We start from the raw sequence: 14,502 nt of genomic DNA, 5'->3' as shown, positions 1-14,502 counted from the left end.
TGCCAGCTTTGTAGATCACGGGAAGCAGCGATGGTTGAGCAGCTTTTAATGGTCCTCCCGCTGCCTCACTCAGGATGAAGGCCCTCAAGGAAAGTGGTCAGAGACTGCATACTGGCACTGGGCAGCGCCAAAACCCAGAGTAAGTAGGACCGTAATATAGATACTATATGCACTCCATACAAACACACATTATTCTCTCTCTCTCACACACAAACACACTCACTGCCAACCCATTCACGCACATTGGACACCTTCCTACCTTCTAAGCACATGGTAGAGAAGAAGGCAATGTTTCTAGTTTCGAGGGGGCTCTCGTGGGTGCACTCGGGGGCTCTTGTCTGAGGCTCTGATTCCCCAGTCAGAGATGAATTATCCACCTGAAAGGGAGAGAGAGAAGCGTGATTCATGCATGTGGCTATTTGCCATGGACTGCCTCTCCCCACATGAACTGACATGGTCCTCACTGAGACAATCATCTGAGGGCCTTCTTTGTGTGCCCTCTCCATGGGACACAAGAAGCGGCCTTTTTAGTGGTGCCCCCCCCCTGCTTGTGGAACGCTCTCCCCACCATGGAGGCATACCTGACACCATCTTTATGTACTTTTAAGTTACAGGCAAATATTTTTCTCTTTATCTGGGCTTTGGCCCTTAATTTGAAGGGTGGCATGGTGGCCTCTATTAGAGGGGCATATCTGCATAACTGTGTTTTTTGCTTCCCCCCTTGGTTTTATAAATGTAATTTGTTTTGCGCCACTTAGTGAGAAAAGGGACTAACGAATATTGATATTAATATCAAAAGCCCTTCCCCACCCCTCGCTTTCCTCCCTGAAATTTACCGGCCTGCTCCAATCCAGCATTCCAGAAAGGTGGGTTTAATCTAATGTTCGTTAGCCTCAGAGTAGACACTTGGAAATTAAAGGACACCATCACCTTAGGCCCATCAATTTCAGTGGGTGTATTCTGAGCAAAATTGAGCGCTCTGCATAGCTGCCAAGTTATCCCTTTTTTAAAGGGAAATTCCATTATGCTGAATAGGCTTCCTCGCGAGAAAAGGGAAAACTTGGCAGCTATGGCGCTCTGTGCTTGTAACGAACAGGTGAGTCTGGACACCTGGATAGGTGAAAATCCGCTGGCAGGGAGAGATTTGTTTAGGTAAAAGTGGCTGGTGCGGGAAGGGTGAAGCACTGTGCTTCTCTGCTGCAACTGCATAGAAGTGGCTATCGGGATTCACATACCCCAAGTGGGCAAGTAATACGTCAGCTTCCTTCCCACTGAATATTTCAAGAAGAGCCATGCTGATCAGACCAAAGTCCCATCTCATCCAGCACTTTCTTCTCACAGTGGCCAACCAGATGCTTCTGGGAAGTCCCCAAGCAAGGTTGGAGCCTTCTCTCACTGTCTTTCTCCAGCAACAGGCGTACTGCCTCAGATAGTGGAAGTGGTACGTTGTAGCCATTGGTAGTGTTATAAGAAAAACTGCTCCCTTTCCCTTATGGGGTATTCTGGAGCCTGTATAGAGTCCTTAAGTGGGTTCCTTATTGGTAGGAGAAAACAACAGAGGGCAACCAGAGTATATTGAGAAACAAAGCTGCTAGTAAGCCTGATCTTTATTCAAAGAACTGTTACAACAGGGTCCCCACTTACCACATGCAGGAGGGAGGAGGAACCCAGAACAATGGTGCGCAAGCCCTTATATAGACTTTTGAAATTGCCCACCCTGTAGCCTAAGACAACCCCCCTAAAACTTCATCCATCCATCACAGAAGAAGGTGGTCTACCGCAGAGGAGGCCATCTACAGCAGAAATCCTGTCTGCCAGGATACCTGATAATGGTCACTGATTGAATTACCTGGGCAGCCTGGCCATTCTTTTGTGATGGTTAATACTTTAGTTCCTGAATCCAGGTCACAGGCTCACCCTATTCATAGTACACAAATACACCCTTAAGACAGGATTTGCAAGCAAAAAGACAATGGGAAGCCTTTCTCCATTTGCCTCTTTTCCTGCAGAGAGAAATTGGGAGAGTCACTGGGACAGTCAAAATGGCTTCAGGATTGTTCTCCCATACTATGTCAGGCACATGGTTCATATATTTAGATATGTGTGCATTTATGAATATTTATTCTCTATTTGAGACCTTGAAATTCTTATAACAGTAGTCTTGTCTCCCTGAATTTATCTACTCCCCAGGCAAACAAACCAGACTTTATGGTTTCCTTCATCCAGGAGAGGGCAGCAGAGGCACAAGCTTGTGAGAAGGTAGCATTTGCTTAGAATTTTCCCCATTCCCAAAAAAAGGTCTTGCGTACCTTGCAGCCTTGCGAGGTGATAATTCTGATGTCTGCTGGGACTCGGTCTCCCCCTTTGATCTCCACCAGGTCGCCCACCACCAGCTGATTGGCGTTGATCTGGAACTTGTCGCCATCTCGAATCACTGTGGCTTGCTGTGGTTGGGAGGAGCAAGAGCCAGACGTTAAAACTTAGAAACCTATAAATTAAACCACACCTTGATAAATCAGACCACACCTCCAGATGGGACTATTGTAATGTGGGATGTGGGTGGTGCTGTGGTCTAAAGCACTGTGCCTCTTGGGCTTGCCGACCAGAAGGTTGGCGGTTCGAATCCCTGCGATGGGGTGAGCTCGCTTTGCTCTCTCCCAGCCTAGCCATTCGAAAGCATGCCAGTGCAAGTAGATAAATAGGTACTGCTGCAGCGGAAAGGTAAACAGCGTTTCCGTGCACTCTGGTTTCTGTCGCGGTGTTCCATTGCGCCAGAAGCGGTTTGGTCATGCTGACCACATGACCTGGAAAGCTGTCTGTGGACAAACGCTGGCTCCCTCGGCCTGAAAGCGAGATGAGCGCTGCAACCCCAGAGTCACCTTTAACTGGACTTAACCATCCAGGGGTCCTTTACCTTTACCTTTACCTTTACCTTTACCTTTACCTATTGTAATGCACTGTATGTGAGGCTGCTACCATGATCATGCAGCATGTCTGCTGAAATAGCAGCACTGGCTGGTAATTTGTTTCCTGGCCAAGGCTGTCTGCACATTACAGCTTATTCTGGTTCTGGTGTTCTCCCACTGCTGGTGTTTGAAGCTGAATACCTATGACATTAGCCACAGTCCATAGGTGTCTTGTAGCTATCTCACAGTTTACCCATCAGCATCTCCTGAATATGCTTGGGATCAAAGTTATTATTATTATTATTAATTAGATTTATATACAGCCCTTCATCACAAGATCTCAGGGCAGTCTGCAAAATAAAATACAGGATAAAAACAAGTTTAAGGTTCCTTCTTGGTGCAATTAATTCTTCCTTCCATATGCTAACAGAAACCCTTCCCCAGACGATAAAGAGAAGACTGGGAACTCTGAATTTCCTCATTTAATTGTTCTTAACAAAATAAGTTACTGACTACAGAAGAAAGCACTCAAAGCATGAGGTCTGCCGCTGAGCTATGATTTCTTTCCTTCAACTATTTGGGTGCAGCAGGAGTAGAAATGATCAAATGCTCCCTCTTATATTCCTCTAGTCTCCCATGGCTATTTTTCATTAAAAGATAAAATCAAGAGCTTGGAATTGCCAGTTTCACTCCTACAAAATACAGGAGCCTGATCTGCAGTTGTGTGTGCCTTCAGCCACATTTGCAACAGCAGGTACCCAGGAACTTCCCCCTTACCTGCGGCACTAGATTCTTGAAGCTCGCAATGATGTTGGTGCTTTTGAATTCCTGGTAGTAGCCGAAGCAGCCGGTCACGACCACCACAGCAATGAGAGCAATAGCCAAGTATAGCTATTTGGGGAAGAAAGCAAAAAAGGGCCTATGATCTTTCTGTAGAATGTTGTCACTCCAGCAGCTGTTACGCCTTCAGTTTCCATTTTAAAATTCTGCATTTATTGGAGCATCACTGCTGGGTGACCTGAACCTGACAACCTTCCACTCACCAGTTTTATCTCTTGCCACTGTGCCCTCCTCCTAACATCATTTAAGTCAGGGATGCAGAGGGGAACAGGCAACAGGGCCCTCCAGGTATCACAGGATTCCAGCTCCCATCAGCCCCAGCCAGGATAGCCAAAGCTCAGGGATGATGGGAGTTGTAGTCCAGTCACACCTGGGGGTCCTACAGCAGGGGTCAGCAATCTTTTTCAGCAGGGGGCCAGTCCACTGTCCCTCAGACCTTGTGGGGGGCCGGACTATATTTTGAATAAAAATATGAACGAATTCCTATGCCCCACAAATAACCCAGAGATGCATTTTAAATAAAAGGACATATTCTACTCATGTAAAAACATGCTGATTCCTGGACTGTCCGCGGGCCGGATTTAGAAGGTGATTGGGCCGCATCCAGCCCCTGGGCCTTAGTTTGGGGAACCCCTGGCCTACAGCTTCTCTCAGCCCTGCTTTTGGCACTTACATTGTCTGCACTGGTGAGGTCACCTTGCCCAAGCTGGATGCCAAAGGCAATGAGGCAGATGGCTGCTGCCACCCACATGAGGCACTGCAGCCCCCCGGCCAGCTGCCGGGCAAACTTCACATACTCAGGAGTGCCCTTGGGGGGCTTCAGCTCGTTGGGGCCATCACGAAGAAGGATCTCTCCTGCCACAGTACTGGTCAGGCCCTGGAAGTAGAGAGAAGGGGAGGCAGGACCATTAGAAATACTTCCCCCCCGGACTGGAGTTGGGGAATAGACAATCCCGAGTCCCTAGCCTGTCCTCTGCTTTGATGCTCCCAAATATTTGGGTCCCCAAAGGCTACCTCCCTTAAGTGTAGATGGGTTCCCATGAGGTAAGACAGAGTAATAGTGATGCACAGCAGCAAGAACCTTTATTGAACTACATAACTGGGAAACAGAGGCAAAGCAACTGCTTATATACATTTCTGAAAGCCTGGGCCACTCCCACTCCCAACGTCATTGGCTGTCTAAACTTCCAAACTGCGAATTACGACTCAGAGTTCAATGGCCAATGGCAGAGGCCCAAATCCTGAAATGTTCTGTGACTGGACAACATGTATCGAATTAGAACACTGGAGCTCAGAATCCTCAGTCTAGACTCAAGCTCAGGCAAACACCAAAGCCCATTTGGTGGCTGTGCCATAGTTGGAGGGAGTCGTGCTTCTGAATCAACCGTTTCTGGAAGCTACAGGAGGGGAGAAGGCTCATGTGCTCAGGTCCTGCTTGAGGGGTTTTCCACAGCTATCTGGGTGGCTGCTGTGAGAACAGGATGCAAGATTACATGGGCCATTGGCTTGGTCCAACAGGCTGTCCTTATGTTCGTTTACTCCCAAGACTATGAAGCGCCTTCCAAAGAGAGCATGAAAGCAAATGCAGGTTGTGGTGGGGGGAAAGCTTCTTCAAATTTTCTTTTACAAAAATGCACGGTTGAAAAAAACGCACCTTGAGATCAAATCCCGATATGGCAAAAGAACTGATTTCAAACGGATTGTGTTTCTAAAAGTTCTGACATAGTAGCACAATATTTGCCAGAAGAGTCAAAAGAAAACACAACAATTGAATTCTCTTAGAAAAAAGGTTAGTTGGATAGTTTAAGTGCTCCTTATTACCGGTACTTAAGAAGCATAATATAAAGTCCAGAGGTACCACTGTTATCAATTTACAATGGGGTGGAAGGTTCACAAGCTAGGCAGGACTTGCTCACAAATTTATTGACAAGTTATTATAGCTAGGAAGTGGAAGAGGCAATGTGAATATAAAATGGAAGAATGGTATAAAGAGGTATGGGATATAGCTACCGGTATTAATGATAATATATTAATATGTGCCATTAAGGTAAGATGGGGAATATGCAGGAGAAAGATTTTGAGGAGATATGGAAGGTGTTTGTAGAATTTGTACTGTTTAAACGGAAAGGGGTCAAACCATCGCAAGAGGTGTTGGGAGGTTGGAATGGTCGGGAGTGGGGGTGCACATTTTTATTCTTATTTATTTATGATTATTACTTTGTCAAAATAAAAAATAAAAAGAGAAAAAAGAAAAAAGAAGAAGCATAATATGCCACTGGTGTTGTGAGGTACTATGCCCTTTGAATATGAATTTTGACGTTTTGGACACATTTTTGAAATCCCTGTAATATTTTGTTTGAACACTAGATGGTGCACAAACATTCAGATCAGGAGGACTACTGTTGCAACCCTTGACAATACTCCATCACACTCAGATTGTTGCATATCCCCTCTATAAACCAGCGGGCATCACCTTGGAGACGCTGGTCCGATGCTTGAGCTCCAGGTCTTCTATGGACAACTGGTGATCGTCCTAAAAGGGAAAGCAGACCCAAGATGTGGCTTCAGAGGGGGGAGGAAAATAGATCTCGGGCAGCAGGGACTGTCTGCAGCTGCTGCTGCTCACAGCTACCACATAAAAGATAAAAAAAGAAAAAGGTAAAGGACCCCTGGATGGCTGCGGCCCTCATCTTGCTTTCAGGCCGAGGGAGGCGGTGTTCGTCCACAGACAGCTTTCCCGGTCATGTGGCCAGCATGACTAAACAGCTTCTGGTGAACACCATGATGGAAACCAGAGCGCATGGAAATGCTGTTTACCTTCCCTATTTACAGTATCTACTTGCACTGCTTGGTTGGCAGGAGTTGGGACAGAGCAACGGGAGCTCAATCCGTCATGGGGATTCGAACTGCTGACCTTCCGATTGGCAAGCCCAAGAGGCTCAGTGGTAAGCCTACAGGGGCCCTTAAGAGCAGAAGAGACCCTACCCCCTTAAAGCAGCAGCCATCCCTGCCAAGGTCACCCAATGAGCTTGGTGGCTGAGCAGAGATTTAAACCTGCGTCCTTTGCCAAGTCGCCACGTTGCCTTTCCAGATAACAAGTAACACTGATAGCAATAGATAGGATGGTAAATATGATAAATAAATGTTCTGGAAGTGTGACTGAAAGCAAGGCCCTTTCCTCAGTCCAAATCAGCATTCAGCCACCCTGACTTACCACATCCATCTCTTTCTTCATACTTTCCAACTTCTCTTTCTTCTTTTCCCCTTTCTTCTTCTTCTTGATCTTCACATCCATTTCCCCACCAGGATGTTTCTCCATTTCCACCGAGTACATATCGTACTTGTCCTGAAGCCAAGGGTGAGGGGGTGGAAAAAGAGAGAGTCGGGAACTTGAACTGAAGCACCATGGCGATGTAATCAGCTGAAACTTTAGTTGCGGGGGAAGGCACTCTGCACATGCTCAGAAGCACATTCTTTTATTAACCGCAAAGGGAGGGAACTTTGCAAATGAATAGAGGCATTATCATCTATCAACTGCCGGGAAAGGCACTTCACACATGCTCAGAGGCGCTGTCTTTCATTAATTGCTGGGGAAAGGGTACTTTGCACATGTGCAGAGGCACTGCCTTTCATGAATGGGGGAATGCACAGGCTGAGAGGCACTATTAATGGGAAGGAAAGGCACTTCACACATGTTCAGAGGCCCTGTCTTTTATCATATTTCGGAGCTCAAACCCAACAAGCAGAACAGTTATCTCCCTTGCAGTAGAGACTGAATTCAAGTTCCACAAGATAGGAGATTTTCTCAAAGTGAGGGTTCCTGTGGGGAATCCTTTCTTTGAGTTGGATGCAGTTTACTCCAACGGTAAGTGGATTTAAGATTGCAACCGAAATTAATTGAACTCTGGCCAAAGCTCATGTCAGCTCAAATCAGTTCGACTGGTTCAGGATCCAGGATTTTTAAGCCCTGCTGATTTCAGTGGGATAATGTACTCAACCCTCCCATTTAACATGTGGGACATCTCTCTTTCTCTCTCTCCTCTCTCCCTACACATGGCAATTCTGTCAAGATTTCTCCTCATATTCTTCTCTCTAGTTGGAAGAGGGGTTGTTGTTGGTTGATATTATTTTTTTGTACCTTTATTTTCATATCTTTTTAGAGTTACAGTGGCACCTCGGGTTAAGAACTTAATTCATTCTGGAGGTCCGTTCTTAGCCTGAAACCGTTCTTAACCTGAGGTACCACTTTAGCTAATGGGGCCTCCCGCTGCCACCGCTGCACAATTTCTGTTCTCATCCTGAAGCAAAGTTCTTAACCCGAGGCACTATTTCTGGGTTAGCGGAGTCTGTAACCTGAAGTGTCTGTATCCCGAGGTACCACTGTATGTGGAAAATGTTCCATTTGGTTGTTTACTTTTTTGATGAGTTTTATTTATTGTTCATGACCACTTTTGTTGTTATCTTTTAAAATTATGCACATTTTTTCATGTTGTAAGCCGCCTTGAGAATGGGTTTAGCCATGGAGGTTCCGGTTTCCGCCTGCAGGAATGGCGGACCTGTTTTCCATCTCTCTGACCTTCGTAAGGAATTTGGCGGTTGCTAGGGGAGTAAATGGCAACCCCCTACCCTCTCCGGGGGTTACGGAGAGGGGCCGCTGGCCCGCGATGCCCCCAGACCCACTCCGACTGTTTTTGGAGTGGGGGGAGCTTGGGCTGAGCACTTACGACGGCCAGGACTCCCGGACGCTAATCTGCATGGCGGGGATTTCCATGGTTAAAGAAGATAATTAGGCTTAAATCTATGGACATACTTCAGAAGGAGGGGAAGAAGCGCTGTTTACTGCTGAGAATTTTATGCTGCTGAGCGAGAGGAGTCAAAGAATGTACGGCATCTGGAAGAAGGATTGATGGGGACGGAGCGATAAGGGAAGCAAGTTTTTATTTTTTCTTCATATTGTTGCCTCGTATCTTCCCGGACGCGATGTCCTGGCTTGTTTGGAGTGAAAGAGAAGCAAAAGACTGTGTGAGTTGAACTTTATAGCACTGAGCATATTTCTTAAAGATGTGAAGTTGCCGATGAGAAAAGCCCCCCCCTAGTCAGACGGAAGGAGTTCTGGACGCGTTCGGAGGATTTATGAGCTGTGACGCACTTTAAATTGGAGCAGCGACCTGAAGCTAAGTTCAGCTATAGGGCAAGGAGATCCATTAATTTACCAAGAGTTCATGGTTGGATGTTTGGGTCTCCTGCCTGAAAAAGCTGTAAATTCTATAAAGATAAATAAATCGTAAATCTTCATGGCTATGAGAGAAAATGAAAGTGATTTGAGCCTTTTAAGATGGCGCTGCTACTCCGTCGCAACAGGGAGCTCCACTAAGAAGATTTATGGGGAGGCTGGACTGATTAACTCACACAGGAGAAAGAACATCTGTGAAACTTCGTTTGACATTTATCTCAGCAGCTGGAACAATCGGATGAAAGTGGAAAACATCTAGGTGACTGTAAGGGGAAGATTTGGAATATTATGAGCTTGGAGGACGATTTGAACTTTAGAAATAAGACGGCAGTGGACAGTTGCGAGGAATTCCCAATTTCTTGAAGCATGGGAACCCAAAAATAAATTATTTAGATGATTTGGCATAACATTCGGTTTGATTGATATATATATGTGTATAATTTGAAATATTGAATGTGATATAATTGGTTTTAATTGGAAAATTAATAAAAATATTTAAAAAAAAAAAAGAGAATGGGTTTAGCCATGGAAAGATGGCATACAAATAAAAAAAGTTAATTAATAGTTATGAGGTTTAGAAAATTTTTAACGCCCCTGCCAGAAGCTGAGATTCTGCTCAGATGGTTGGATTCCTAGTTCTACCCTGCTCTATGTTCTGCTGCGAATTCACTGCCTGGATAACCCCAGGATATGTGAAATGAAGCCAACTGATGAAATTTTACATCTGTGCAAGACTCAACAACTGGCTCAACTTCCTAAACCCAGAATGACGGAAACTATATTACAAATTGTCATGATTGTTCTCAGCCTTGCTGTGTCTGTCAGCTGTCATGTATTCAACTTATGCAACATCTAATCTTCTATATGGGTGGTGCATTCAATTAACAATTCAATTAACAATTAACAAGAAGGACTAGAACTCTCACTTTTCCTAAAAGCATGCATTGAAAGGTGGCAACACCTCGCCCTGTTGGCTCTTTTTCACTAGCTAGATGTCGAACATGACAGGGTGATTTATAAGATGCCAAGGGCAAGAAGAAGCAAATCTGCCAATTTCACTTTCTCATGTTCCACTCTTCTTTTCAGCTCTCCACATTTCCACATCACTTTGCCTATATGCATTTTAATACAAACTGTGCCCTACTATAGTCAAACCGTGGTTGTCGAACGTAATCCATTCCGGAAGCCCTTTCGGCTTCTGAAATGTTTGACAACCAAGGTGTGGCTTCTGATGGGCTGCAGGAGCTTCCTGCACTCACGCGGAAGCCGCCTTGGCTTCCGAAAAACGTTCGAAAACCGGAGTATTTACTTCCAGGTTTTCAACATTCGGGAGCTGAAACATTCCAAAATGGAGGTGTTTGGGATCTAAGGTTTGACTATAAATGCAATTTTGTACACATCACTTGGCTGGAGAACCTCACTGAAAAATTCAGAGAAGTGAGAATTTCAAAGTAATTGCTATATCTTAATTTTCATTGTGTTGAACGTTAGCAGGATTTCCCTTTAACTATGAACTGGGTAGGATTTCTCCCTCATCTCTTGTCAAGGGGGACCTTTGGAAGCCATAATAGCAGAGTGCAGGCTTAACTCTGGCACAGTTGCTTTTCTGCAGATTCATGCATGAATTGAGTGGGTAGGGTCTCCAGAAGATGGCGACACCAAGAAATGCAGAGCTGGAAGGACCATATAGGACATTTAGTCCAACCCCTGATCAATGCAGGGATCTTGCAACTGCAACATCCCTGACTGATGAAGCCTCTGCTTCAATACTTCCAGTGAAGGAGACCCTGCCATCTTGCAAGGCAGTCTGTTCTACTATCATCACACAACTCATTCCATTAGGAAGTTTCTCTTAATGTATAGCAGAAAGCTGCTCTGTTGCCTTTCCTATACATTCAGTCTATTCCTGTCCCTTGAAGTAGCAATAAACAAGTCACCCCCCTTTTGCATGACAGAATTTCAGATATTTGAAAGCAGTTATCATGTCTCCTCTTCATCTTCTCTTTTCCAAATTAAAAGGAGCCAACGCAACTGTTCTTCGTAGAACTTGACTTTCCAGATTCTTCACCATCTTTGCTGGTTTATTTTGCCCCGCGATATTTATGCAATAATAGTGAATTAATGGTGGGTTCAGGCTGGGCCATCCACAAACCATTCTGCTTTATTAGCTGTTCTGCAACACATCTCCAATGTTACTGCCACCTGGAGGGCAGTTCTTGCACTGTAACAGTGCAACAAAAGTGGGATAACAACCCCCCCCCCAACAGAACATTTGTGGTATGAAAAATTACTAGATTTCAACTGGAAACTATGGGGCTTCAGTGTTTGGAAACCAAGTGGTGTATCTGCCCTGAAACATCTGCAGCCACAACCAGTATTGGAAGTGGGATCACGTATAATGTCCCTGATCCCACAATGCTCACAGATCATCAAGAATTCACAAGAAAAAGGAGGCCAGAGATGGAAACCCTAAAACCTCTATAAATTGGTGGTGTCTAGGTGAAAGCAGAAGTTCCTTACCGCCTTCCCCATTTTGATTCCTTTGGGCCTGGTCTTCTCTAAGGCCAACAAGACAGACCCGGGTGGGTCTCGAGTGTCTGAAGCTGCTGCAGGTGCTCTGTGGCGCAGGGAGGGTAAACGGTGACCCCTCTTGGGTGTCCCCCTTTTATCAATTCCTCTGGGTGCCACCTTGTCCCAGGAAGGAGAGGGGATGCCAAGCCCTCTTGCGTGCTTTTTTGAAGTCACGCACCAGGAGGTGACAGCCTCGGACGGGAGAAAGCAAACACCCAGGAGAGCAGGCTTCACCTTGGACTCCCCTTCCCACCCATGGCAACTCCCTCTGGAGCAAACATATCCAGGCATTGAAGGCAAAGACCTTGAAGGTGAGGGGGGTGAAGGAACAGGCCATATAAAAGGACGGAGCTGGTGCCATTAAATACAAGGCTCTGGGGGAAAGCGGTGGCACGGCTGTGGCTCAGTGGTAGAACATCTGCTTTGCGTGCTGAAATCAATCCCTGGCATCTCCATGTGTGGCTGGAAGAGACCTTTTGGCTTTCCACACACACCCCACTGGGCATGCTCAGTTCTCACTGGGCTATTTTTAGGTTCCCCCCTCCCCAGGATTTGGTTATATTTCTGCAAACCTTATTTATATTTCTGTTAATACCTCCTCGTCCTTGTGCCAATTTGGCCAGAACACGAGCACATCACACTGCAACATTTTTTGTTGCAGGCCCCACAATGTGCTTTGATTAATGGATTTGATTTCAAGATGTGGGGTGCGGTTTATTATTATTCCTACATGTAAGCACCCTTGATCGTTGCTATAGATACCCTCCCTGGTTCCAAGAAGGGAGACAGGAATAGTAAGGTCTGGTCGGTAGGCCAGTAGTTATGAGCTGCGCATCTGAGCCATGAAGGACTGTCAACAGCGACCCCTCCCCCATCAGCGACTCCTGATTCCCCTCACAGAGCTATGGTTCTCAGAGTTCCTCGGGAAGAGACAATGGTTGTGAAACAACTTTGGAAACTGTAGTTCTATGAGGGGACTAGCGGTTGCCCTATTTCTTATATTTATCAGATTCATATAGCATCCTTTATCACAAGATCTCAAGGCAAGATAAAAATACAAGGTAACTCTCAGCACCCTTAACAAAGATCAGCTCCCGGAATTCTTTATTTTGGGGGTGGGGGTGGGGTGGGAAGCTGTGGCTGTTTAAAATGCTTTTAATAGGGGGTTTGTGGCATGGTTTGAATGTGACCTAAATGGAAAATGAATCAAATTTCGTCCCACTTCCCTTCCTCTGGCACGAAGCTTTGGTAAACAACCACAGCTGTGATAGCCACAACCACCTCAAATGGAAACTGCTATAACCTCGCAGCAAGCGTCCTACGTGATCAGCCTTTCCGTGGGATTTGGAGTTGAGTATGCCTCTCAACTTTCAACTTTCGGTTTGTGGTTATTGAGTGGGAGAATGGGAGAAGTGTGAGGGCAAGCGACTTCTGCAGCTCTGCTAGCATCTGAAGAGATTTCTCATCCCCCCCACCCCGTTAAATGCTTTATTTAACCGACAAACCAAAAACACAAACCCCACTGTGCATCATGAGGTATGTTACACTTCCCGATTTGAAAGAGACAGGGAATTCCTTGGAGGCCGGATCTGCTGCCCCTATCGATCCTGCCACCCGAAGGCTGTTGCCCCAATTTGCCTCATGTTTGGGCTGGCCCTCACTTAGACCATTCTTGCATTGTACAACTCTCCTCATCCTTCCAGGGATTGTTTGCCTTGCAGCTACTAATAAGCTACTAATGTTGATAGAAATATAATAATAATAATATAATTCAAACCTGTTAGTTGTGTTACAGGAATTTATGTAAAGGTGGTTTTTTTTTTTTGGGGGGGGGTGTTTGCCCCTCCAGCAGACATTATACACACACACCGACTACCAAACTCAACACAATCACTCCTGCATATGTCCCCACAAAACACTTCATCACAGTTTTTCCCTATCTCTATTCAACAAATATAACAATTCACTGATAAATGTATCTACCGGTATGTACCGGGCCTGGCTCACTGGGAAAACTTTAGAAAGTCATATAAAATCGTTCCAGTATGGATTTGCGCCATTCCAACTTTGTTCTGTTCAGGAAAGGAATGGTTACCAAGGGGGGAGTTTAGGATGTGGGCAGGCATAATCCCTGAAACCTGGGATCACATATACAGCAGCCTCTTGCACAAGAGATAATCACTGGCATCCTGGCAAATGGGTGCCAGACAGGCAGTTATCTCATGGACAATGGCAAACCACCCAGGAATGGATTAGGTCCTCGGTCAGGACTAAGGAGTTTTCCTGATGGGAAAACCAGGAGCTTGTAAATATCCCTATTGTATCACTTGATGGGCGTATGGTGGTGGGCAAGGGAGGTTGGGGGCAAACCTGACGAACTAGTTTCTTCCAGAAAACCCCTCCCTGTTTGTGACATATGTATGATGTATCTGTGATGTATACATGATGCTTCACCTGAGATGTTTATGGGAAAAGGGAAAACTGATAAAAGAGGAAGCTTCTTCCTGCTTCCTCTATGGGGTGGGTGGAAGTTCTGTTGCAACAGTCTTTTAAATAAAAATCAGGCCTACAGGCTGCTGTTTTGCTCCTATTTTCTTGGCTGGTGTCTTTGTTTGGGAGTCCAAGTGAGCCCGGGAATTTTCCTTTTACAGTTGCATTTTACGCGAAAATAAATAAATCTCCAAGCAATTTACAGCATATTTAAAAACATAAGCAGAAGGCCCACACCACATGCCCTTTTTAGGATTTGCGCTCATAGAATTGCAGAGTTGGAAGGGACCTCAAGGTGGTGGTGTGAATGTGGCTTTTATTTTGTTCATAGACAATAACGGAGGCTTGTCACGTCCCCCCTTTCTCAGTAACTCTTAGTGGGCTGGCCTTTCCCTCCTGGTTCTTCACTGCCATTCCTTTCCCCCCTGAGGGACCTTGACAGGACCTTGCACTAAAATGCCC

General features: G+C 45.6%; 1 protein-coding gene across 1 annotated transcript in view; it reads right to left on the bottom strand.

Moving 5' to 3' along the window:
- The window catches only part of ATP4A (ATPase H+/K+ transporting subunit alpha), a 30,907-nt gene extending 19,195 nt beyond the window's left edge, over positions 1 to 11,712 (bottom strand). Inside the window, exons 1-7 of the mRNA XM_060275674.1 lie at positions 11,500 to 11,712; positions 6,961 to 7,092; positions 6,220 to 6,279; positions 4,420 to 4,623; positions 3,684 to 3,797; positions 2,310 to 2,444; positions 260 to 377 (exon numbers count right to left, since the gene is read on the bottom strand). Of these exons, the coding sequence (XP_060131657.1) occupies positions 260 to 377; positions 2,310 to 2,444; positions 3,684 to 3,797; positions 4,420 to 4,623; positions 6,220 to 6,279; positions 6,961 to 7,092; positions 11,500 to 11,511 (775 nt within the window). The 5' untranslated portion in view covers positions 11,512 to 11,712. The remainder of the gene's footprint in view (positions 1 to 259; positions 378 to 2,309; positions 2,445 to 3,683; positions 3,798 to 4,419; positions 4,624 to 6,219; positions 6,280 to 6,960; positions 7,093 to 11,499) is intronic.
- Between the last annotated feature and the right edge of the window lie 2,790 nt (positions 11,713 to 14,502).

This window comes from Zootoca vivipara, chromosome 6, assembly GCF_963506605.1.
Source record: "Zootoca vivipara chromosome 6, rZooViv1.1, whole genome shotgun sequence".
NCBI classification, from domain to species: domain Eukaryota; kingdom Metazoa; phylum Chordata; class Lepidosauria; order Squamata; family Lacertidae; genus Zootoca; species Zootoca vivipara.
This window is presented reverse-complemented; position numbering and strand designations above follow the sequence as displayed.